This window comes from Gorilla gorilla, chromosome 20 (assembly GCF_029281585.2).
Source record: "Gorilla gorilla gorilla isolate KB3781 chromosome 20, NHGRI_mGorGor1-v2.1_pri, whole genome shotgun sequence".
Taxonomy (NCBI): domain Eukaryota; kingdom Metazoa; phylum Chordata; class Mammalia; order Primates; family Hominidae; genus Gorilla; species Gorilla gorilla.
The window spans coordinates 52098083-52124000 of NC_073244.2; the positions used below are offsets into that span (position 1 = coordinate 52098083).

Genomic DNA, 25918 nt, shown 5'->3' on the forward strand with positions numbered 1-25918 from the left:
CTAGTCTTCAAACAAACAAACAAACCCAAAACCCTATTCACTGAGAACCTACTATGTGTAAGGCACTTAGGGATACCAAGTTGAACAAAGCCATGGAACTTAGCAGCTAGCTGGGTACAGGGGACAGGGGAGACAGAGAGTAAACAAGCCAAACAGTTAATATAGTACGTTAGGAAGCCTTTAGTGCCACAGAGAAGACATGGAGGACCTGGGAAGGGAGGGGTTGTAATTTTCAACAGAGTGATCAGGGAAGACCTAAAGCAACATTTAGAGACCTAAAGGGAGGGAAGCAATGAGCCATGTGGTTTTACAGAGAAAAAGTGTTCCAGAAGAAGGTACAGCAAGTCCAGCGCCCTGAGCCAGTGGCTCATCTGGCATGCTGGAGGGAAAGCAAGGAGCCAGTGTGGCTGCAGTGGAGCAAGCTGGGAGGACACTGGGAGGAGACAGGTCACAGAAGTGGCGACCTGATCATGAGACGTCCCAGAGAAGACATGGAAAACCAATTTTCCCTTACATTAGCAGATGGTAGAAAGGTGGTGTTAAGGACATATTAGCACCAATGGAGACTGTCTCCGTTAAAAGCAGTGTTGAATGGGAACTAAAGGAAATAACTTTTTCATGTGCTGATTCAACGCTATGCGACTCCAGGATCACGGGGCCCACACTGCCCTGGCCCAAACTTCCTTCCTACTTAGCCCTCTGCCTCTTCCCTGACCCGGCTCCTCTGCCCTCTTCCCTCACTCTGCTCCCTTCTATCTATCGCAGCCCCCAATACTGATCCTCCCTCACCCCTGCATGGGGTGCAGAAGCCCTCTGTCCAAGAACCTTCCTGTTTACCACCCCGTACGACCTGTCCCATCCCCTAACAGATTTTGATGGTATAATGGAGTGGTCAAGAGTAACAACTCTGCAACCAGACTGTACAGTTCAAATCCAGCTCTACCACTTATTAGCTGTGTGATCTCGGCAAGTGACTTCAACAGTCAGGCCGCGGTGTCCCCATTTGTGAATTGGGAGGGTGCAAACATGACTTACCTTAGAGGACTGCTATAAGGGTTGGATGAGTTTCTATGAATAAAAGCACTTGAGACAGTGCTTGGTGCCTACTAAGCACCCTGGAGGTGTTGTGCCTGGTCTCATCCTCCAGGCCTCCTTCCCCACACAGGTGCTTTGCCGGCCTCCCAGTTTTTAGAGGATGTCACCTGTGCCTGGAATGCCTGTCTCCTCCTGGCAACCTATCCTTCCTTCTGCTCCACTGCCATCTACTTTGTGACACTTTCCCTAAGTCACCACATATGAGACTCTCTTCTCTATCCTCACTAGGGTTAATCTTGCCCTTCTCTGGCTTCTGCTCAATTTTTTTTTTTTTTTTTTTTTTTTTTTTTTTGAGACAAAGTCTTGCTCTGTCGCCCAGGCTGGAGTGCAGTGGCGCGATCTCGGCTCACTGCAACCTTCGCCTCCTGGGTTCAAGCGGTTCTCCTGCCTCAGCCTCCCGAGCAGCTGGGACCACAGGCACTCGCCACCACACCCAGCTAATTTTTGTATTTTTAGTACAGATGGGGTTTCACCATGTTGGCCAGGCTAGTCTCGAACTCCTGACCTCAAGTGATCTGCCCACATCAGTTTCCCAAAGTGCTGGGATTACAGGCACCTGGCCTTCTGCTCAATCTCTTATTGATGAGTATGACCACAGACATCACTCTCTCCTGTACTCAACACTCTTAGATCCAATTTCCCTCCTGAATTTTACCACTGGCCAAAGACAATACAGGCCAGGAGCAGTGGCTCATGCCTGTAATCCCAGCACTTTGGGAGGTCGAGGCGGGTGGATCACCTGAGGTCAGGAGTTTGACACCAGCCTGACCAACATGGTGAAACCCCATCTCTACTAAAAATACAAAAATTAGTCGGGCGTGGTCGTGGGCGCCTGTAATCCCTGCTACTCGGCAGGCTGAGGCAGGAGAATCGCTTGAACCCGGGAGGCAGAGGTTGCAGTGAGCCGAGATCACACCACTGCACTCTAGCCTGAGTGACAGAGCGAGACTCTGTCTCAAAAAATAATAATAAAATAAAAATACAGTACAACATGCATCTCTCAAAGAACAGCACGGAGAGGTCTCAGTAAGTCAGACAGAACATCTCACAAACCAAGCACTAACTATGCATCAGGACCAGGGCCAAGCATCATGCAGATGCATCCCAACAGCTCAGCGAGTGAGGACTATTATTAGCCCTGTTTTTATCGATGAAAAATCCCGACTCATTGAGGTGCAGTCGTTTGTCAAATGGCACATCTAGCAACTGACCTTATTGGGATTCAAAAACAAGTTCTTCCTGATTCTGATGTCCAGGGAATAGGTCCCATTGAGTGTTTACTATGTACCAGGAACTGAGCATGTACACATCTCAGTCACTCCTCACAACCACCCTCGGAAAGTTACAGATGAGAATGGCAGGTCCAAGATCACACAGCAAAAGGCTGGGCACAGTGGCTCAGGCCTGTCATCCCAGCACTTTAGGGGCAGGAGGATCCCTTGAGCCTAGGAGTTCAAGATCATACAGCAAGTAAAGGAAGCAGCAGGACTTGGACCCCAGGCAGTCCAATGGCTACGGTTCATGCTGATTGAGGGATTACTACCAGCCAGGTACTATGGTCTGTTTTTCAATGTCTCAGTTAATGCTAACCAGAACCCTTTAAGTACTGGTATTCCCCCCAAGTGCTACAGACCCTACCGGATTCAGTTTCCTCTCTCCACAATCTTAAAAGCCCATCTCCAGCACTGACTTTCCGAATAGTGAAAATTATAATAGTGATTTTAAAGACAGCAGCTCCCAAAACTCAAGGGATTACCACATACCAGACTCCATGTGCTAAGCCCTTAGAAGGTAAAATCCCAATTTTACCACGTCCTAATCCTGACTCTGGACAAGTAGCTTAACCTTTCTGACCTCACTTCCCTCAACTGCACAATAAGAATGGTAAGGCCGGGTACAGTAACTCACACCTGTAATCCCAGCACTTTGGGAGGCCGAAGCAGGAGGATCTCTGGAGCCCAGGATTTTGAGGCCAGCCTGGGCAATATAGCGAGACCCTGTCACTGTTAAAAAAAAAAAAAAAAAAACTGGGCGTGGTGGCTCACGCCTGTAATCACAGCACTTTGGGAGGCTGAGGCAGGTGGATCACCTGAGGTCAGGAGTTCGAGACCAGCCTGGCCAATATGGTGAAACCCCATCTCTACTAAAAATACAAAAATTAGCCAGGCATGGTGGTGTATGCCTGTAATCCAAGCTACTCAGTAGGCTAAGGTGGGAGAATCGCTTCAACCCGGGGCGGTGGGGGAGAGGTTGCAGTGAGCCAAGATTACGCCACTTCACTCCAGCCTGGGCAACAGAGCAAGACTCTGTCTCAAAAAAAAAAAAAAAAAAAAAGGAAAGGTGGCTGGGCGCAGTGGCTCATGCCTGTAATCCCAACGCTTTGGGAGGCCAAGGCGGTGGATCACAAGGTCAGGAGTTTGAGACCAGCCTGGCCAACATGGTGAAACTCCACCTCTACTAAAAATACAAAAAATTAGCTGGGCATGGTGGCAGGCACCTGTAATCCCAGCTACTCGGCAGGCTGAGGCAGGAGAATCACTTGAACCCAGGAGGCAGAGGTTGCAGTGAGCCGAAACTGTACCACTACACTCCAGCCTGGGCAACAGAGTGAGACTCCATCTCAAAAAAAAAAAAAAAAAAAGTAAGATTACCAATTCTCGGCCAGCACTTTGGGAGGCTGAGGCAGGTGGATAACCTGAGGTCAGGAATTCAAGACCAGCCTGGCCAACATAGTGAAACCCCATCTCTACTAAAAATACAAAAATTAGCCTGGTGTGGTGGTGGGCACCTGTAATCCTAGCTACTCAGGAGGCTGAGGCAGGAGAATTGCTTAAGCCCGGGAGGCAGAGGTTGCAGTGATCCAAGATTGCACCACTGCACTCCAGCCTGGGCAACAGAGCGAGACCTTGTCTCAAATAAATAAATAAATAATAAAAATTAAAAAAACACCATCTTAAAAAAAAAAAAAAAGAGGACCCTTTTTTTTTTTTTTGAGATGGAGTCCCACTCTGTCGCCCAGGCTGGAGTGCAGTGGCGTGATCTCGGCTCACTGCAACCTCTGCCTCCCAGGTTCAAGCAATTCTCCTGCCTCAGCCTCCCAAATAGCTGGGATTACAGGCCCCCACCACCACGCCCGGCTAATTTTCTGTAGTTTTAGTAGAGACGGGGTTTCACCGTGTTAGCCAGGATGGTCTCCATCTCCTGACCTCGTGATCCGCCCGCCTCGGCCTCCCAAAGTGCTAGGATTAGAGGCGTGAGCCAACACGCCCAGCCAAGGACCCATTCTTAAAGGTGTTACTCGGATTAAACGAGTTAATAAACAGAGTCCTTAGAACAAAGATGCACGGCAGGTGGTTAAGTGTGATGTTAAGTGTGCATCAAATAAAACAAATCTTCAGTAAGCTAGGGAAACAGTGGGACAGTCACTGACTTAATGCTAGTTGTATACAAAGCGTGAGCTGGGAACAAGTATAAGGACAACTTAATGGGGGTCCACGGGATCTGACAACAGGGAATCACACAGTACAGGTTCTGAACAGTATCCCTATTCAAAGGGAATACGTAGTATTCCTTTTTCAATTATCTTTCCATTTCAGTGTACAATGTAATGGGCTGTTCAGTTTCCATTTTACCTGAACTCTTCCTTCCTCTCATGGCCAGCAATGCTAGTTTTCCATTGAAGACAGCGATGCGCCGGGCACGGTGGCTCACACCTGTAATCCCAGCACTTTGGGATGCCGAGGCGGGCAGATCACCTGAAGTCAGAAGTTCGAGACCAGCCTGACCAACATGCAGAAACCCCGTCTCTACTAAGATACAAAAAAATTAGCCGGGCGTGGTGGCGCATGCCTGTAATCCCAGCTACTCGGGAGGTTGAGGCAGGAGAATCACTTGAACCCGGGAAGCGGAAGTTGCGGTTAGACGAAGTCGCACCATTGCACTCCAGCCTGGGCAACAAGAGCGAAACTCTGTCTCAAAGAAAAAAAAAAAAAGAAGAAGAAAGACAGCAATGCAAATTTGCCTTCTCAAATTAATTTACTGGGGAAAAAAATGCACTAGTCATTATCAAGAAAAAGAAAAAAACTAGTACTTCAGAACTCAGCAAAATTGGTCAAATAGTAAGTGGCAGGATGTCGATTTCCCCGGCTCCAATTCTAAGTTTTTCCTATTGCTGTCTCTGAGCTTTCTCCCCCAGCTTCCCTGGAATTCCCAGCTACACCAATGACTCTCAGAATCATTATCATTATAGTCCCAATCCACGAACTCTCACTGTGCCAGCCCCTCTGCTTAAAATCTTTACACACACACATTTCATCAGAATCCTCAAGACGACCCTATGATATTGGGACTATCTGCTCTCATTGTACAGATGAGAAAAAACGGGGTTCAAGGAAGCGAAGACACAAGCCCCACTGCCGCACAGTGGAGCGGGACTTGAACCAAAATCCGACGGCTTCCAAACCCAACAATTTTTCATACTAAGCGCGCAAACATCAATACTACTAATAATAGTATAGTAACGAAGTGAGCGTTATGCGGAGGCGCTGAACTAAGGGATCCAACGTACACGACCTGACTTCTCACTCCCATTTATAAAGCCGGTGATACAGTCGGATTCTAACCCCCATTCCACAGGGGAGGAAACTGAGGCTCAAAGAAACAAATCGTACGTCCGAAGCCGTACAGCGGAGCCCGAACTGAGTCCAGACCCCCGGACGCCACCCGTCCCTACCGCAACCGGCCCAGTCCCACCACCCCCGGCCCGCGCCTCACCTGGCCCACCGGGCCCGCGCCCACTCGCGCCGCCCGCCCTCCCTACCGGCGGCGCCAACTGTCAGACACTCCTCCCCCGGCCCGGGCTGCCCGCCCCGGAAGCACCCTCTCACCGCCGGAAGCTGAACTGACCCGCCCGCGGCCGCTCTACCCCAACAGGCCGCCACCAGCGAGAGTGCGGCCATAACCATCACGTGACCGCCCACCGTCACCAGCGAGAGTGCAGTCGTAGCCGTCACGTGACCGCCCACCATCGGCCGGGCTCTCCCCACCGTCGGCCCGGCGCTCCCCTCCGCCCGAAGCTAGCGAGCGGCGCGGCCAATGAGAAAGGCGCATGCCTGGCCCCCGCCGGCCTGCAGTCTAGCCGTAGTGCGCCTGCGCGCGGCTAGGAGGTGCCGTCAGGCGGGGATACAGCCTGGAAGGTGCGTGTGGGGCTGGGTCTCGGAGTGGGAGACGTGGAGTGCAGGTACTGTGCGATCTGGGGGCGCGGCGCCTCGGCTACCCTCCTCGTGTTGTCTTCCACGCTATAATGCATGGAATATAATATATATATTATATGGAATATAATATATGGAATATAATATATATAATTATAGCGTTGTCTTCCACGCTATAATTTATGTCGTCCTCGGTCTCTTTATGTCAACATTCCTCTCCTTCTGTCTCATCCCACTTAAATCCTCACAACTCCTTATGTCGCCATCACCCTCTTTAAATCCTCACAACTCTCTTGTCGCCATCAACGCCCTTAACTCGCTTTCGTTCCCCTTAAGCCCTCTTTGCCACCATAGGTCGTAATCGCTCCCTTTAAATTCGTCATCGCCATATGTTACCTGCATCCTGCTTTTGTTGCCATTTCTCCTTTATAAAATCCTCATTTCTCTTAAACCCTCATCATACCCCCAAGTCACCTTCGCATGGCTACTGTCCCCATCCCTCTTCTTAAATCGCGCTAATGCAACTCTTATGTCATCATTACCCCTTATGTCTTTGTCCCTCCCTTGGCATCACTGTTCCTCTGACCAGTCACCATCCACTCCTCATGTTTCCAGTTTTCCCCATAAGGAGCCACCCAGCCTTACAGTTATTTTTCTTCCCTCCGTGTCTTCGTGATTTCCCCGTGTCACATCTCACATAACATACGGAGTACTGCAGCCCATTACCTAGGGTGTGTCAGAATCCCAGCCCCCCCACTACACCTCTGGATACCTTGACTGCCTTATGGCACCTTTCCAATCCCAGCTTCATCTGCAAAATGCACGCGGGGACATCCACATCAGGGCTGAGTGTGACGATTCTGTGAGTTTATTCTTGTGGTAGGCTCAGCTTGACATGGTGTTTTTGGCTAATATTGTTATTAACCATGTCACCCTCGGCCGGGTGCGGTGGCTCATGCCTGTAATCCCAGCACTTTGGGAGGCCAAGGTGGGCGGATCACCTGATGTCGGGAGTTCGAGACCAGCCTGATCAACATGGAGAAACCCCGTCTCTACTAAAAATACAAAATTAGCCGGGCGTGGTGGCGCATGCCTATAATCCCAGCTACTCGGGAGGCTGAGGCAGGAGAATGGCTTGAACCGGGGAGGTGGAGGTTGCAGTGAGCCGAGATCGCGCCATTGCACTCCAGCCTGGGCAACAAGAGCGAGACTCCGTCTCAAAAAAAAATAATAATAATAGGCCAGGCGCGGTGGCTCACGCCTGTAATCCCAGCACTTTGGGAGGCCGAGGCGGGCGGATCACCTCAGGTCGGAAGTTCGAGACCAGCCTGACCAACATGGAGAAACCCCATCTCTATTAAAAATACAAAATTAGCCAGGCATGGTGGCACATGCCTGTAATCCCAGCTACTCGGGAGGCTGAGACAGGAGAATCGTTCGAATCCGAGAGGCGGAGGTTTCAGTGAGCCGAGATCGCGCCATTGCACTGTAGCCTGGGCAACAAGAGCGAGACTCCGTCTCAAAAAAAAAAAAAAAAAAAAAAAAACACTGCATGATCTTGGGCAACTAGCTTAACCTCCCAGCGCCTCAGTTACTGCATCTGCAATGTGGGAATGAAAACACAAATTAATCATTCTGCGCATAATTCTTAGGCATGTACTATATATGTGCCCAACACTGCCAGACACTGGGGATACCTCAGTGAACAATACAGACAAAAATATCTCGGCCTGGCGCAACGGCTCGCGCCTGTAATCCAAGCACTTTGGGAGGTGAAGTGGGTGGATCACCTGAGACCAGGAGTTTGAGACCAGCCTGGACAACATGGTGAAGCCCCATCTCTACTAAAAATGCAAAAATTAGCCAGGCATGGTGGCGCGCCCCTATAATCTGAGCAACTCGGGAGGCTGAGGTGAGAGGATTGCTTGAACCCGGGAGGCGGAGGCTGCAGTGAGTTGAGATCGCACCACTGCACTCCAGCCTGGGTGACAGAGTGAGACCCCGTCTCAAAAAAAAAAAAAAAAAATCTGGCCTTATGGACTGTGTACTACACTCTAGTGGGGGTAAGAGGCAATGGGTAAATAGGTAAGTAGATTATTGGATGTATTAGAAGGGGCATGGGGAATGTGGGGTCAAGGTTATAGTTTTAAATAGGGTGGTCAGGGAAAGCTTTCTGAGAAGGTGACATTTGAAACAAAGACTTGAAGGAGAAGAGACAGTAGGGCTGGGCACGGTGGCTCACGCTTGTGATCACAGCACTTTGGGAGGCTGAGGAAGGTGGATTGCTGGAGCTCAGGAGTTTGAGATCAGCCTGGGCAACATAGCGAAATCCCATCTCTACAAAAATTAGCCAGGTATGGTGGTGTGCACCTGTGTCCCAGCTACTTGGGAGGCTGAGAGTTGGGGGGATCGCTTGAACCTGGGAGTTCGAGGCTTCAGTGAGCCATGATTTTGCCGATACACTCCAGCCTGGGCAACAGAGGGAGACCCTGTCTCAAAAAAAAAAAAAAAAAACGGCCAGGCGTGGTGGCTCATGCCTATAATCCCAGCACTTTGGGAGGCCAAGGCTGGCAGATCACCTGAGGTCAGGAGTTCGAGACCAGCCTGACTAAAATGGTGAAACCTCGTCTCTACTAAAATTACAAAAAATTAGGCAGGCATAGTGGCAGACACCTGTAATCGCAGCTATTCAGGAGGCTGAGGCAGGAGAATCGCTTGAACCCGGGAGGCGGAGGTTGCAGTGAACCGAGATTGTGCCATTGCACTCCAGCCTGGGCGACAGCGAGATTCTGTCTCAAAAAAAAAGAGAGAGAAAGAAAGAAAGAGTGACATGACCCTCTGGGAGAACAGCATGCTGGGCAAAGAGAACAGCAAAAGCAAAAGTCTTGTGGTAGGAGCAAGCTTGGAATATTTAAGGAATAGCAAGGAGGTCAGTGAGAGAGGAGAGGGGCAAGAGACGACGTTGGAGGGGTGATGGGGCACATCGTGGAAGGCCTTGTGAGCCATTCAGAAGGCTGGCTTTTACTCCAAGTGAAGTGGGAGCCACAGGAGGATGTGGAGCCGAGGAGGGATGCGGTCCAGTGTGACATGAAGCCATCACCCTGAGCTGTGGCAGCTCCAGAACTTCTACCCAGGATCGACTAGTGAGAGGCAGCCTTATTGGAAAGAGAGCCAGAATCTTCTTCAGTCCGCACTCACATATCCTTTATGTTGGGAGAAAGTTTCAAATATCCCTGTCAAAGATCGAGACCGGGCGTGGTGGTTCACGCCTATAATCCCAGCACTTTGGGAGGCTGAGGCGGGCGGATCACTTGAGGTCAGGAGTTCGAAACCACCCTGACCAACATGGTGAAACCTCATCTCTACCAAAATTATATAAAATTAGCTGGGCGTTGTGGCGGGTGCCTGTAATCCCAGCTACTCAGGAGGCTGAGGCAGGAAAATCGCTTGAACCCGGGAGGCAGAGATTGCAGTGAGCCGAGATCACACCACTTCACTCCAGCCTGGGCAACAGAGCAAGACTCCATCTCAAATAAATAAATAAATAAATAGTCATAAAATTTGAGGGCAGGCTAGGGAAATGCTAATGGAGTTTTTGAGAGGCTGGCACCACCACGGGGTTCAGCTGCTGTCCCAGACGGTGGGGGGCAGGCAGCAGGGGATCTACAGATGATGAACAACAGGAGAGGCAGCTATCATGTGGCATCTGTCCCTGGAAGCTTGAGGCAGCTTGGGTTCAAATCCTTGCTACATTTCCTCTCTCTTTTTTTTTAACCAAAGTCCAGTTCCAGGCTTACCCCATATCCTATTTCTCTTTATACCTGTGACTTCACCTCTCTGGATCCTTAATTCCCTAAGTGGGATTTTTAAGAGGACTGTTGTGAAAATTAAATATATTAAGTCCAATTTAAAAAAATAAAACAAATATATTAAGTGCTTTGAGGCCAGGCACAGTGGCTTATGCCTGTAATCCCAGCACTTTGAGAGGTTGAGGTAGGCAGATCACTTGAGCCCAGCAGTTCAATAGCAGCCTGGGCAATGTGGTGAGATCCCGACTCTACAAAAAAATAAAAAACTAGCTGGGCATGGTGGCACACACCTGTGGTCCCAGCTACTCAGGAGCCTGAGGCGAGAGGACCACTTGAGCCCAGGAGTTCCAGGCTGCAGTGAGATGTGTTCCCACCACTGCATTCCAGCCTGGGCAACAAAGCGAGGAGACCCTGTCTCAAAAAAAATCAAAAATGAATGCAAGAAGCCCCACTGTCTCACTCCACACCCTGCACTTTTGCAGGCTCACGCCTCCCTCAAGCCACAGGGTCCCTCGCCTGATGTGATGAACAGAGATTTGCATTGTTTGTTCATGAATTAGTTCAACCATGTACTGCCCTGGAATACAACTGAGCTCTGAGTTCAAATTCCCAGCTGATCCCTATAATCCCAGCACTTTGGGAGGCTGAGGTGGGCAGATCACTTGAGGTCAGGAGTTCGAGACCAGCCTGGCCAATATGGTGAAACACTGTCTTTACAAAAAATACAAAAATTAGCCAGGTGTGGTGGCGGGCACCTGTCATCCCACCTACTCAGGAGGTTGAGACATGAGAATCACTTGAACCTGGAAGATGGAGGTTGCTTTGAGCTGAGATCCTGCCACTGCACTCCAGTCTTGGTGACAGAGTGAGACACCATCTCAAAAAACAAACAAATTTCCAACTGACAAACCAATGCTGTGCAACCTAAGCAGGTAATTTCCCTGAGCCCTGCCACCTCATCTGAAAAACAGAGATGGTAACACTGCTTTGCCCTAAACTTACCATGTTATTATTTTTCTTTTCTTTTCTTTTCTTTTTTTTTTATTTGAGATGGAGTCTTGCTCTGTCACCCAGGCTGGAGTGCAGTGGTGTGAGCTCAGCTCACTTCAAGCTCTGCCTCCCAGGTTCACACCATCCTCCTGCCTCAGCCTCCCGAGCAACTGGGACTACAGGTGCCCGCCACCACGCCTGGCTAATTTTTTGTATTTTCAGTAGAGATGGGGTTTCACTGTGTTAACCAGGATGGTCTCAATCTCCTGACCTCATGATGCGCCCGCCTTGGCCTCCCAAAGTGCTGGGATTACAGGCGTGAGCCACCACACCCGGCCCTACCATGTTATTATTTTTCTTTCTTTATTTTTTTGAGACAGGGTCTTGCTCTCTCACCCAGGCTGGAGTGCAGTGGTGCAGTCATGGCTAACTGCAGACCAAGCTCCCAGGCTCAAGCCATCCTCTTGCTTCAGCCTCCCATGTAGCTAGGGCTACAGGAGCATACCACCATCCCCAGCTATTTTTTAGCCTTTTTTTTTTTTTTTTTTTTTTTTTTTTTTTGAGACAGAGTCTCGCTCTGTTGCCCAGGCTGGAGTGCAGTGGCGCGATCTCGGCTCACTGCAACCTCCACCTTCTGGGGTCAAGTGCTTCCCCTGCCTCAGCCTCCTGAGTAGCTAGGATTACAGGCGCATGCCACCAGGCCCGGCTAATTTTTGTATTTTTAGTAGAGACGGGGTTTCACCATGTTGGTCAGGCTGGTCTCAAACTCCTGACCTCGTGATCTGACTGCCTTGGCCTCCCAAAGTGCTGGGATTACAGGCGTGAGCCACCACGCCTGGCCTAGGCTTTTTATTTTTCTGTAGAGACAAGATCTCACTTTGTTGCCCAGGCTGCCCAGGTCTCAAACTCCTGGGCTTAAGTAATCTTCCTGCTTTGGCCTCCTAAAGTGCTGGAATGACAGGTGTGAGTGAGCCACTGTGCCCAGCCATGTTATTATTATTATTTTATTTTTCATTGAGACACTGTCTTGTGTCACCCAGGCTGGCGTGCAGTGGTGCAAGCTCAGTTCACTACAACCTCTGCCTCCCGGGTTCCAGTAGTTCTCCTGCCTCAGCCTCCCAAGTACCTGGAATTACAAGTGCGTACCACCACGCCCTGCTAATTTTTGTATTTTTAACAGAGACAGGGTTTCGCCATGTTGGCCAGGCTGGTCTCGAGCTCCTGACCTCAAGTGATCCACCTGCCTCAGCCTCCCAAAGTGCTGGGATTACAGGTGTGAGCCACCGTGCCCGACTGTGTTATTTTTGTTTTTGTGTTGTTGTTTTGAGGCTGAGTCTCACTCTGTCACCCAGGCTACAGTGCAGTGGCATGATCTCAGCTCACTGCAACCTCCGCCTCCCAGGTTCAAGCGATTCTCATGCCTCAGCCCCCTCAAGTAGCTGGGACTATAGATGCACACCACCACGCCCTGCTAATTTTTGTATTTTTAGTACAGATGGGGTTTCACCATGTTGGCCAGGCTGGTCTCGAACTCCTTACCTCAAGTGATGCACCCACCTCGGCCTCCCAAAGTGCTGGGATTACAAGCATGAGCCACCATGCCCGACCCTGTTGTTATTTTTGGACTGGGACATAAGCCTTTGGCAGTTGTGATGCCACTGTCTCCCTCCCCTGCTTTATTTTTTTCCAAGGCACATTCCATGTATTTCACTCATTTATTTTCACTCCCTCACTCCCTTAGTAGAATAACATCTTTAAGAAGATTTTTTTTCCTTTTTTTTTTGTTTTTTGTTTTTTTGAGACAGAGTTTCGCTCTTGTTGCCCAGGCTGAAGTGCAGTGGTGTGATCTCAGCTCACCGCAACCTCTGCCTCCCAGGTTCAAGCGATTCTCCTGCCTCAGCCTCCCAAGTAGCTGGGACTACAGGCATGCGCTACCAGGGCCTGGCTGATTTTGTATTTTTAGTAGAGACGGGTTTCTCCATGTTGGCCAGGCTGGTCTCGAACTGCCAACCTCAGATGATCCGCCCGCCTCAGCCTCCCACAGTGCTTGGATTACAGGTGTGAGCCACCGTGCCGGCTCCTTTTTTTTTTTTTTTTTTTTTTCCTGCAATCTCAGTTTCTGGAGCAGGGCTTGTCAGCAAGTCATTATTGATTAAATATTAGTTAAATTAATAGATTAATTAACTGGCCACTGAGCACCTGCTATGCACTTTCCTATGCTCCATGGTACTGGGGACATGGCAGTGAGTTAGATAGCCTGGCTCTGCCGTCATAGGTCTCCCAGTCAAATAGGAGAGACGAACCCATCATTAGGCACTGCCAGCAGCAAGCACTGCCAGCTAATCACAGCACTGATTTTGAGCAGGAGTGGGACAGCTTAGATTTCTCTAGTTCCAATTTAGAAGTGTTCACCATTCATGATGCTTTCTTGGACCTATTTAATTGTTTTTCAGACTGACCGTCTTCTCTCCCTAGGAGGCATAGGCAGAGGGATCAGGGCTGGGAAAGGGAGGCCCAGGGGACTGTGTGAGCCCAGAGGGCTTCATGGAGGAGGTGGTATGTGAGCGGACAGAAATGAGCAAGGAGTGCTCGGCAGGGAAAGCAGCTGTGGGAGGGTCTGGTGATGAAAGTGTGGTTTTGGTTCAAGGAACTGAAAGATCATAAATATGGCTGGGGTGGGAAGAACGGTGAGAGAGTAGGCCAAAGAGGTCATTCAGGGAAGATCATTCAAGGCCCTGTCATCCACAGTGAGGAGCTGAGACTGTGTACTGAGGACACCGGGGAGCCACAGAGTTTTTGAGCAGGAGAGGGATGTGTCAAATTCATGTGGAGGTGGGATTGCAAGGATTGAGTGGAGTCTGGAAGCCAAGGGAGGTGGCTGGAGTGGGGACCCAGGTGGGAGAGACTAAGTCAGAGCTTGTGGGGGAGGGTGAATTGGAGAGACCCTCACAGGACCAAGTCGACAAATTGTTGGGGTCCAGGACAAGGCCCAGGGCTGGGGGTAGTCAAGGAGAGCTTTGTGGAGGAGGAGGCACCAAGGCTGAGACCTGAAGGATGGGTTCAACAGCTCTTCTTGAAATGGGGACCTGGGGCAGGAAGATGGTAAGGACAGTTGGGGACATAGTATGTGTGGGAGTCCGGGGACACCTTGAAGGAGGTATCTGGGGGGGCCCTGGGACCTCTAGAGCTGGAGTCAGGGGAAAGGAAGAAACAAGACAGAGCTTTGGGTTGAGAAAGAGGGAGTTGAAGCTGTAATGATGGGGGAAGGTCCACAGGGGCCTGTCCATGTAGGGCTCTGTAGGACATGGTAAGAAGTTTGTACTTTGTCCTGGGGGCAATGGGGAGCCACAGAAGGATTTTGAGCAGGAGTGAGACAGCTTAGGGTTTTTAAGTTCCAGTTCAGAAGTGTTTATCATTCATGATGCTTTTTGGACCTATTTAATTGTTTTTCAGACTGACTGACTTCTCTCCCTAGGAGGGGCACTTATTTTAAAGGGTCTGTTGAAATAAAAGATCTAACTGCTGAAAATGAAAAATCAGTTTGCAAAACCAGTGTTCTGTTCTGTTTTCTGTAGACAATTGATGGTTCAGTCCAAAGAGGTCAGAAACAATTGATGGTTTAGTCCAAAGAGGTCTGTACCATCTAGTGAAAATCAGCACCATTAAACATGAGAACATTTCTGTTTTAAACCATTTGGAAGCCCCGTGAATTTTATTTTATTTTGTTATTTTTAAAATTAGAGACAGGGGTCTCGCTCTGTTGCCCAGGCTAGTCTCAAACTGCTGGGCTCAAGCGATCCTCCCACTTCAGCCTACCAAAGTGCTGGAATTACAGATGTGAGCTACTGCTCCTGGCCAGCCTGTGGATTTGTAAATGTCTCCTGTGGTGTGATCTGCCTCATGTTTCCTGTATGTAGGCTTCAGAAGCACACTCTGCATTCTCAGATGGCTTGAATCAGCCTTGACTTTTTCCCCACCCTGTCAGCCTGAATTTCAGGTTGAGATGCCATTGTCTGCACCCACCCTATATGCTCTGGGCTTAGAACTGATACCAGCTGGTTATCATTGTGTATAAAAGTGTCACTAGGTATAGAGAGACATCTAAAATAATCTCTCAAATTTTTCTATTCTGCTGCTCCATTTCTTCTGCTTTCAATATTTTTTGAGCAATTACAATGGTCTGGGCCCTAGAGCTAGAGGAATAAATCAGACACGGACATAGCAAGGGACACATATGTTGATTATGTGTGATTAAAGTGTATACAAGATACGAGGGCATACACAGATCTCACCAACTAGCATGTTTCAAGGGCTTACTGTGCTTCCTGCCTTCCATGGATGATCTCATTGACTTCTCAACAAATGTGAGGTTGGTATTATTAATCTCCACATTGTTCAGAGAATGAAGATGTGGCTTAGAGAAGGGAACCTCTTTTCCCAGTTCCACAGAGCTGAGATCTGAAGTCTGAGCTGTGGGACTCTGAGACCCCCCCCCTTAACCATTCAGAGATCCCCCAGCCACCACCCTCCAGTGCATATAAGATGATACCCATTTCATTTGTTGTTTTGAGACCGTGTCTTGCTCTGTCGCCCAGTCGAGTGCAGTGGCACAATCACGGCTCACTGCAGCCTCGACCTCCTGGACTCAAGCAGTGGTCCCACTTCAGCCTCCCAAGTGGCTGGGACCACAGGCGTAGGCATGGGCTACCACACCTAGCCAATTATCTTTTTGTTTGTTTGTTTTTGAGATGGAGTTTCGCTCTTGTTGCCCAGACTGGCATGCAATGACGCAATCTCGGCTCACTGCAACCTCTGCCTCCCAGGTTCAAGCGATTCTTGGACCTCAGCCTCCTGAGTAGCCTGCCACCATGCCCGGCTAATTTTTGTATTTTTGGTAGAGATGAGGTTTCACCATGTTGGCCAGGCTGGTCTCGAACTCCTGACCTCAGGTGATCCGCCCATCTTGGCCTCCCAAAGTGCTAGGATTACAGGCATGAGCCACCGTGCCCAGCCGCCTAGCCAATTTTTTAAGTTTTTGTAGAGATGGGGTCACACCTTGTTGCCCCAACTGGTCTCAAACTCCTGAGCTCAAGCCATCCTCCCGCCTTGGCCTCCCAAAGTGCTGGGATTATAGGCATAAGCCACTGCGCCCTGCCAATATGGCTAATACTGGTTTATAGATGAGGCCAGCAGGGCTCAGAAGTAAAGCCCCATGCTCAGCATCACTCAGCAAGAAAGTGGCAGAGGTGTGATCTGAACCATGAGCTCTCCAATTTAAAGGGCTGCTGTAGAGGAGGAATCAAATCTCCCACTGCCACCCTCCCCTGGGGGTGGGATGTTCAGGGATCTGTGACCCAGTGGGTTTTACTTCCTCCTTTTTGTGGGCTGTGGTGTCATACTCCAAGGGGGGCAGGACCACAAGGCAAGGGGACTAGGGGGTATTCTGCGGGCTAGGAGAGAGCACGCTTCCTGGCAGTGCCCTCTCCCAGATGAGACCTGATCTCTTTTTTGTTTTGTTTTTTTTTTTTTTGAGACAGAGTTTTGCTCTTGTTGCCCAGGCTGGAGTACAATGGCACAATCTTGGCTCACTGCAACCTCTGCCTCCCAGGTTCAAGCGATTCTCCTGCCTCAGCCTCCTGAGGAGCTGGGATTACAGGCATGCGCCACCACGCCCAGCTAATTTTGTATTTTTAGTAGAGACGGGGTTTCACCATGTTGGTCAGGCTGGTCTCGAACTCCCGACCTCAGGTGATTTGCCCACCTCAGCCTCCCAAAGTGCTGGATTACAGGTGTGAGCCACTGCGCCCGACCGAGACCTGATTTCATCTCATGTCATACCAGCAAGGAGGCAGAGCATAAGTACCAACCTGGATGGGGCGCGCTGGGAGCCCCATGGAGGTTCTAGGGTCCTGAGAATACAGGCATTGAGACGGGCTGAGGAGGAACTCCAGCATCCGGCTGCCCGTGCCCACCTTCAGTTTCACCCTGCCCTGCTCCCACAAGGATCTGAGCAGGGAGGGGGCCTGATTTCCTTCTCCAGCTGAGACCACAGTCCTCTGGAGGCTAGGATCTGGTGATGGGGCACCCTAGCTAGGAGCCTGAGCCTCTTTATAATTTAGTTTCCATAGAAGTTATATGTGCATTTAAAAAAATTCAATGTAAGTAAAGACCTACAATGAAAAGCAACCATCTTGTCTCTGGGGGTGGGATGGGGGATGCCTTTGCATGTGGAGCTGTTAGGAGCCTTGACAGTCACCTTTGCTGAGAGCCTCCTGCATGTCAGGGGCTCTTCTATGCACATTATATGTGTGCTAATTCCTTTTTTAAAACTTTACTTTTTGTAGAGATGAGTCCTGCTGTGTTGTGTAGACTGGTCTTGAACTCCTGGCCTCACGCAATCCACCCCCAACCTTAGCCTCCCGGAGTGCAGGGATTACAGGTGTGAGCCACCTTTCCCAGCCTGTTGACTCCTTTAGTTCAGAGGAGTCAGTCAGATTTTAGACATCTCAAATGTTGTATGTTCAAAACCAAACTCCTGGTCTTTTCCCCAAACTTGTGCCTCCCTGTCTGGCCCAATCAGCTATTGATACCTCCAATCCTTGCAGTTGCTGCGGCCAAAACTCAGTCATCCCTCACTCCTTTACTGCTCTCAAACCCACATCCAGCCTAGAAATGCCATCCCCTCCACCTTCAGAATGCATCCAGACCCCGCCCTTTCTTCCACACTTGGCTGACCACACCCTGGTCCTGTCCACCCTTGGCTCCTGTCTGGATGCTCCCAGCAGCCTCCTCCCTGGGCTCCCTTGCCCTGCCCCAGTCTGTTCCCCACACACAGCCGCCAGGGGATCCTGTAACACCTGTGTTTGTTTCTTCGGGCTGCTGTAACAAATTGCCACCAAGTTGGTGGCTTAACACAACAATGTATGGCCAGGCGCAGTGGCTCCTGCCTGTAATCCCAGCACTTTGGGAGGCCAAGACAGTGGATCACTTGAGGTTGCACCACTGCACTCCAGCCTGGATAACAGAGCGAGACTCCGTCTTAAAAAAAAAAAGACAACAAATTCATTCTCTCAGTTTTGGAGCCGAAGTCCAAACTCAAGGTGTAGCAGGGCCATGCGCCTCCAGAAGCTGGAGGGGAGATTCCATTCCTCACCTCTCCCAGCTTCTGGTGGCTCCAGGCATTGCTGGGTTTATGGCCACATCACCCTAATGTCAGCCTCCCTGTTCACATGACCTTCTGCCTGTTCTATCTCTGAGGACAGTTGTGATTGGATTTAGGGCCCATCCAGATAGTCCAGGATGATCTCATCTCAAGATCCTAAATCTGATTACAATTGCAAAGATCCTTTTTCCAAATAAGGTCACATGCACATAAGTTCCGGGGATTATGCTTGCGTGGGACATATCTTTTTTGAGGCCACCATTCAACCCACTACAAAATCCAACTGAAGCCCAGCGAAGTGGCTCATGCCTGAAATCCCCGCACTGTGCGAGGCCAAGGCAGGAGGGTCGCCTGAGGCCAGGAGTTCAAGAGCAGCCTGGGCAGCGTAGGGAGATCCTCATCTCTTTTATTTTTCGAGACAGAGTTTCATTCTTGTTACTCAGGCTGGAGTGCAATGGCGCAATCTTGGCTCACTATAACTTCCTCCTCCTGGGTTCAAGCGATTCTCCTGCCTCAGCAATCCCGAGTAGCTGGGATTACAGGCATGTGCCACCACGCCCGGCTAATTTTGTATTTTTAGTAGAGACAGGGTTTCTCCATGTTGGTCAGGCTAGTCTCGAACTCCCAACCTCAGGTGATCCGCCCACCTTGGCCTCCCAAAGTGCTGGGATTACAGGCGTGAGCCATCACGCCCAGTGGAGATCCCCATCTCTTAAAAAAAATCTGAAGCAGATCACATCGTCCTTCCCTGCTGGGAACCCACACGTGACCCTGTTCTCATCACAGTCCAGGCAGCCCTGCAGGATCTGGCCCTATCACCTCTGTGACATCTCCTCTCCCACTCCCCCCAGCCCACTTCACTGCAGACACACTGGCATCCTCACTCTTCTCCATCCACACCAGGCACATTCCTCCCTCGGGGCCTTTGTACTGATCACTTTTCCCACAGATGTCCATCTCACCCCACCTTGAAGTTTTTCTTCAGGTATCCCCTTCTCAGTGGGGCCTTTTCTGACCTCCTTATTAAATATCACAAACGATTCCACCCCCACCCCCTTCCCTGATCCTCTATGGCACTTACTACCTTCTAACATTATATCATTTATTTATTATCTTGTTTATTATCCCCTTTTTTTTTATTTTTTGAGACGGAGTTTCCTTTGTCGCCCACGCTGGAGTGCAGTGGCGCCAACTCACTGCAACTTCCACCTCCCTGGTTCAAGCAATTCGCCCACCTCAGCCTCCTGAGTAGCTGAGATTACAGGCGTCCTCCACCACACCCGGCTAATTTTTGTATTTTTAGTAGAGATGGGATTTCGCCATGTTGGCCAGGCTGGTCTCGAATGCCAGACTTCAGGTGATCCACCCACATCGGCCTCCCAAAGTACTGGCATTACAGGCGTGAGCCACCGCGCCTGGCCTCTGTTTTTCCCTCGTGTCTATTTTGTTCACAGCTCTATCCCCAGTGCTTAAAACAATATCTGATGCACACAAGGCAACCAGTAAATGTGTGTAAAATTAACGAACAGCAAATACTATTGTTACCATGCCCATTTTGCAGATGGAGAAACCAGGAGCACAGAGGTGTTGTCACTTCTCCAAGGTCAAACAGTCACTAAGTGCAGAAGCTCAGATTCAAACACAGGTATCTGGCTCTAGCACTTACTGTATTGTCTTGCCAGTCTCATCCAATCTAAATCGCTTCTCCCGTACTAGTTTTTATTTGTTTGTTTTTTATGAGACAGGCTCTCACTCTGTCAGCTGGGCTGGAGTGAGGTGGTGGGATCACTGCTCACTGCAGCCTCCACCTCCCAGATTCAAGCAATTCTCCTGCCTTAGCCTTCCACATAGTTGGAACTACACATCCACACCATCATACCAGGCTAATTTTCTTTCATTTGTTGTAGAGATTAGGTCTCACTATGTTGCCCAGGCTGGTCTCAAACTCCTGGGCTCAAGCAATCCTCCCACCTTGGCCTCCCAAAGTGCTGGGATTACACGTGTAAACCACCGTGCCTGGCCCTCCAATATTCGTTTACTTTTTAATCAAAAGTTAACACAATAAGAAAAATAATACAATTAAAACATCAAAAGTTAAAATTAAACTAATCATTACAGACCTGTAATCACTGTACAATTTGGAAGCCAAAACATCACTGACAATTTGAACGAAGTCCATCTATTTTCTTCCTATTTTTATTTTGTTTTTGTTTTTATTTTTTATTTTCTTGTAGAGACTGGGCCTTGCTATGTTGCCGAGGCTAGTCTGGAACTCCTGGGCTCAAGCAGTCCTCTCACCTCAGCCTCCCAAAGTGCTGAGATTACAGGTGTGAGCCACGGTGCCAGGCCTTTCTCCTTATTTTTGGTTTATTAGTGACCATCACAGTTCTCCAGCCCTGACGCTGCCAGTCCTGTTACTTCAGATCTCCATGCCCCACCTTGCCTTTGGTTTTGTTTTTCTTCATCTTGGCTTCCCTAATTTCACATTGCCTGCTGTTCCAACTCCATATTCTTCAATAAAAATATGTCTCACCAAGGCCTTCAAAGAAAACTGAAGACAAGCATTTCCTGCACTCCCTCCTGCCTCCTCCACCCACAATGCTGTGGTCAACCACCTCTAAGACTGATGTTATCTTCTGCTTCTCCTAGTGACCTCTGGAGTTTCAAATAACCTTAGTCTGTTGCTGTTTCTTGCTTGATTTTTTTGTTTGTTTGTTTGTTTTAGACGGAGTCTCACTCTGTTTTAACCCAGGCTGGAGTGCAGTGGCGCAATCTCAGCTCACTGCAACCTCTGCCTCCCAGGTTCAAGCAATTCTCCTGCCTCAGTCTCCCGAGTAGCTGGGATTACAAGCGCCCGCCACCACGCCCAGCTAATTTTTACATTTTTGGTAGAGACAGGGTTTCACCACATTGGCCAGGCTGGTCTCGAACTCCTAACCTCAGGTGATCCACCCACCTCGGCCTCCCAAAGTGCTGGGATTACAGGCGTGAGCCACCACACCCCACCTGCTAGATCCTTTTTAGGCATCCCCATTTGTCTTCCTGCCGTGAAAAGAGGGGATCTAGCATGTTCTACCCTCGCCAATCTGGGATCTGACATTGGTAGGGAGGAGTTTGCAAGTTATCCCTACAAATCTAGGTTGGATCTTGGAGTAAGGGGAGCACCTAGCTCTGAGAGTTTTCTTTTTCTTCTTTTTCAAAAAAGAGTAATGCGCGCCCCTGATTTTTTAAAAGGTAATGAAACTGGTGATGCCTGTGTTTGCTTTATAATTATTTCTCAACCTACACCGAGATATTTTCTATACTTCTCTGAAAATAGCTTATGTTTCACAATTTTAAAAAAGAAAATAGGCCGGGCACAGTGGCTCATGCCTGTAATCCCAGCACTTTGGGAGGCTAAGGCAGGCGGATCACGAGGTCAGGAGTTCGAGACCAGCCTGGCCAACATGGTGAAACCCTCTCTCTACTAAAAATACAAAAATTAGCTGGTCGTGGTGGCAGGCGCCTGTAATCCCAGCTACTCGGGAGGCTGAGGCAGGAGAATCGCTTGAAACCGCAAGGTGGAGGTTGCAGTGAACCAAGATTGTGCCACTGCACTCCAGCCTGGCAAGAGAGCGAAACTCCGTCTCAGAAAAAAGAAAATAGGGGCCAGATGTGGTGGCTCATGCCTGTAATCTCAGAACTTTGGGAGGCCAAGGTAGGAGGATCACTTGAGTCCAGGAGTCCAGCCTGGGCAATAAGCAAGACCCCGTCTATACAAAATTAAAAAAAAAAAAAAATTAGCTGCGGCCGGGCACGGTGGCTCATGCCTGTAATCCCAGCACTTTTGGGGGCCGAGACGGGCGGATCACGAGGTCAGGAGATCGAGACCATCCTGGCTAACACGGTGAAACCCCGTCTCTACTAAAAAATACAAAAAAAAAAAAAAAAATTAGCCGGGCATGGTGGCGGGCGCCTGTAGTCCCAGCTACTCGGGAAGCTGAGGTGGGCGAATTGCTCGAACCAGGGAGGTGGAGGTTGCAGTGAGCCAAGATGGCGCCACTGCACTCCAGCGTGGGAGAGACAGAGCGAGACTGCGTCTCCAAAAAAAAAAAAAAATCAGCTGGGCATGGTGGCACGTGCCTGTAGTCCCAGCTGCTTGGGAGGCTGAGGCAGGAGGATTGCTTGAGCCTGGGAAGTTGAGGCCGCAGTGAGCTATGATCGTGCTGCTGCACTCCAGCCTAGGGAACAGAACTCTGGCACTAAAAAAAAAAAGAAAAGAAAAGAAAATAGGCTTACAATAAAAAGCAATCTTGACCTACCCCAAAATCTCACTCCCTTGAAGACAACCACTTCTGCCCTGTTGCTTCTCTCAGTAATAGTCCTTTTCTGCAGTTATCTCTTGACTTTCTAACATGTGTGTTTGGGGGAGCTTGAGGGAAGAGGGTGTCCCTGTCTCATTGAGAGAGGTGCCACCCTGCCGTGAAAAGAGGTGCCACCCTCTCTCAATTAGGAGAGGAGGGATGAGAGAGGAAAGGGGTCTCCAGTGTATTTCTCCAGCCGGGGCCTTAAATCCCTCTTGGGAGATATGGGATGGGGTGGATCGGAAAATAAATTTTTTTAAATCCCTACCAAAATATCAGCTGGCTTTTTTTAAAAAATCAAATACCGAAATCCAAATAGACTCCAACAGAAAATTCACCATCTCCTCTGACCTTTTCTTCCCATCTCATGCTGTGAACTGTCTTCTGTTGACTTTATCGCTACATTTCTTCATTCTATTATTCAACCTTGATCTCTCCGTTTCATTTTATAAGCGTTTTATTAATTTCATTTATGTATTTATTTTTGACTAGGTAATGCATGTCCATGGTACACAAATTCACAAGGTTTGTAAATGAGAAAAGATGTGAGGTTCCTTTTGTTCTTTACCTGTGGCCTCCCTGCCCTACACGGGGACTCTAGGGTGGAACGTAGCAAAGCCCATCCACCAGCCATGTACTACCCCCCAACCCGGCCAGGCTGGAGCGACCGTGTCTGGGGAGCCGAGCCCCCCTTCTCGCTGCGGTGAGCCCGGACTGGGGCGCGCATTGCGCAGACTCCCCGCTGCAGTGGGCGGAGCTCCCACAGGCCCCGCCCCCTCCTCCCACCCTCGTTCAGCCTGTCCAGACAGAAGCTGGGGCCCAGCGGAGGTAGCAGCAGACGCCTGAGAGCGAGGCCGAGGCCCCTCAGGGGTAGGTGGGGGGAGGCTGGCTGGGGGGATGGGCAGCGGGGTGGCAGGGAGGCCCTGATGATCCCTGGCTGAGCTGTGTGGTGTGGGGGCACCTGAGGGCGGAGGAGCCACCTAGAATATACCCCCTGTCCCAGGGCTGAGAAAAGCCAGGCACAAAGACCTGGGGCTCCGCTGACCTCATCCAGCGCTGCCTTTCTGGGGGTGTCTACAGGTTGGAGGAGGGAGAAGGGGGCTGCTAGAGGGGAGCTGCGTGGGTGCTGATGGGGGCAGGGTGGGCACTGCAGAGTGATGAGCAGGCAGCAGAGCGTTGGATTTTGAGGGATTTTGAAATCCTGCTGACCAGTGACCAGCTTCCTCTTTTTGGGGTGGTGGGCAGTGTGCCAGTGGCCCCCATGATTATGAATAGCCCCAAGACTAATCACTCTTCTGTGATGTCTGTCCCTCTAAAGCGTAGAACACCCCACACAGTGCCCACTTTTGTTCTGCCAGTTTGGAGACCCTGACACACCCACCTTCTCACCTGGGCTCTGCGTATCCCCCAGCCTTGAGGGAAGATGAAGCCTAAACTGATGTACCAGGAGGTAGGTGGATTGGGGGGCTCAGCAGGGTGGAACTGGGTACAGTGGGGGTGGGGGTTCCCAAGAGCCACCTGTCACCCCCGTTGTTGTCCCCATCCCCAGCTGAAGGTGCCTGCAGAGGAGCCCGCCAATGAGCTGCCTATGAATGAGATTGAGGCGTGGAAGGCTGCGGAAAAGGTAGGAGCCCTCCGCCACCTTCGCTCTGTCTCAGAGATAGGCTGGGCTGCCCCCCTCGGGCTGGCTGACCACCTCCTCCTCCCCACAGAAAGCCCGCTGGGTCCTGCTGGTCCTCATTCTGGCGGTTGTGGGCTTCGGAGCCCTGATGACTCAGCTGTTTCTATGGGAATACGGCGACTTGCATCTCTTTGGGCCCAACCAGCGCCCAGCCCCCTGCTATGACCCTTGCGAGTAAGTGGGGGGTGCTGCAGGTGGTGGGGGAGGGGCCTGCCAGACCAGGTACACTTAAGCACACACTAAACCTGCACTCAGCCCTACCCAGCGCTTGAGACAAGTGAGGAGGTTGCAGGCTCCCAAGTGCTCGCCCGCCCCCTCCTCCTCCACACACATAGTTTCTATGGCAGCCACAGCGTCATCTTCTATCCGGCCTGTGAACAGACACAGCATCTTCCACCCACATCTGTGGACCCACACACACATCTCAATACACGACCTTCCTTCCACACCTCTAGACAGACACGCAGAGGATCATGAGTCCAGGCACGCATTCAAATACACACAGTTTTAAAAAATTTTTTTAAAAGAAAAGAAAAACTCAAATACAGTTTAGCTGGGCTTGGTGGCTCACGCCTGTAATTGCAACACTTTGCGGGGCTGAGGCAGGAGTATTGCTTGAGCCCAGGAGTTCCAGACCAGCCTGGGCAACGTAGTGCGGCTCCATCTCTACTAAAAGTAAAAAAAGTAGCCAGGCATACTGGTGCACACCTGTAGTCCCAGCTACTCAAGAGGTTGAGGCGGGAGGATCGCTTGAGCCCAGGGGGTCGAGGCTGCAGTGAGCCGAGATGGCGCCACTGCGCTTCCAGCCTGGGGGACAGGGCAAGACTCTGTCTCTAAAAAAAAAAAAATACAGTCTATCCAACACACCCATGGACGGACAGCTGAGCACTCACCTCCCAGCCCTTGCTCTCCGGCACCGTATGGCTGATAGCATCCCCCACCCCCCAGAGCAGTGCTGGTGGAAAGCATTCCTGAGGGCCTGGACTTCCCCAATGCCTCCACGGGGAACCCTTCCACCAGCCAGGCCTGGCTGGGCCTGCTCGCCGGTGCGCACAGCAGCCTGGACATCGCCTCCTTCTACTGGACCCTCACCAACAATGACACCCACACGCAGGAGCCCTCTGCCCAGCAGGTACCTGCAACCTTGGCCCTGGCCGGCAGCAGGGGCAGGGGGTGGGAGGCAGCGGGGGCTGTGGGGAATGAAGGGGTTTCTCCTGCAGCCCAGGAGACAGAGGGGTGTGTCTCACACAGCGGATTGGACACAGGTGTTTGCAAGCAGCTGTCGTCACATGGCTCTCTGGACTGGGGGCGTTTGTCACGGTCATCTGTAGGCCTCTGAATGTCAGGGTGCGGGTTTGGTTACAAGGGATTATTAGGCTGGCAGATGTCACTCACCCACAAGCTGTCCTGACCCAGTCACACAAAGAAAGGGAAGAGTGGAGTAATTAACAGCCCAGCCTCAAGACAGGGGCCACCTCCCAGCTGCGTGACCCCAGGCAGGTCACCTCTTCTCTCCAGCTTCAGTTTCTTTATCTGTAAAATGGGGCCAATTTATAGCACCTGCTTCTTAGGGCTCTTGTGAGGATGAAATGGACTAATCCATGCAGATTTTAGCACAGTGCCTGGCA

The 25918-nt window shown here is 50.4% G+C and overlaps 2 protein-coding genes across 43 annotated transcripts in view; one reads left to right on the forward strand and one right to left on the reverse strand.

Annotated features, from left to right (window-relative positions):
- The window catches only part of C20H19orf47 (chromosome 20 C19orf47 homolog), a 53044-nt gene extending 46922 nt beyond the window's left edge, over positions 1-6122 (reverse strand). For 3 of the 8 annotated variants that reach the window (XM_055369432.1, XM_055369431.1, XM_055369433.1), the window contains exon 1: positions 5982-6074. In XM_055369432.1, coding sequence (XP_055225407.1) covers positions 5982-6059 — 78 coding nt within the window. In that variant the 5' untranslated portion in view covers positions 6060-6074. The other 5 variants (XM_019015765.3, XM_019015766.4, XM_055369430.2 and 2 more) reach the window with 5 other exon arrangements.
- Positions 5983-25918, forward strand: part of PLD3 (phospholipase D family member 3) — a 29467-nt gene continuing 9531 nt past the window's right edge. The window contains exons 1-7 of one of the 35 annotated variants that reach the window (XM_055369410.2): positions 6166-6290; positions 23102-23134; positions 23267-23479; positions 23928-24059; positions 24159-24233; positions 24322-24464; positions 25239-25422. In XM_055369410.2, the coding sequence (XP_055225385.1) occupies positions 24033-24059; positions 24159-24233; positions 24322-24464; positions 25239-25422 (429 nt within the window). In that variant the 5' untranslated portion in view covers positions 6166-6290; positions 23102-23134; positions 23267-23479; positions 23928-24032. Of the gene's footprint in view, positions 6335-23101; positions 23480-23927; positions 24060-24158; positions 24234-24321; positions 24465-25238; positions 25423-25918 lie in introns of all 35 variants that reach the window. The other 34 variants (XM_019015755.3, XM_055369414.2, XM_063701338.1 and 31 more) reach the window with 34 other exon arrangements.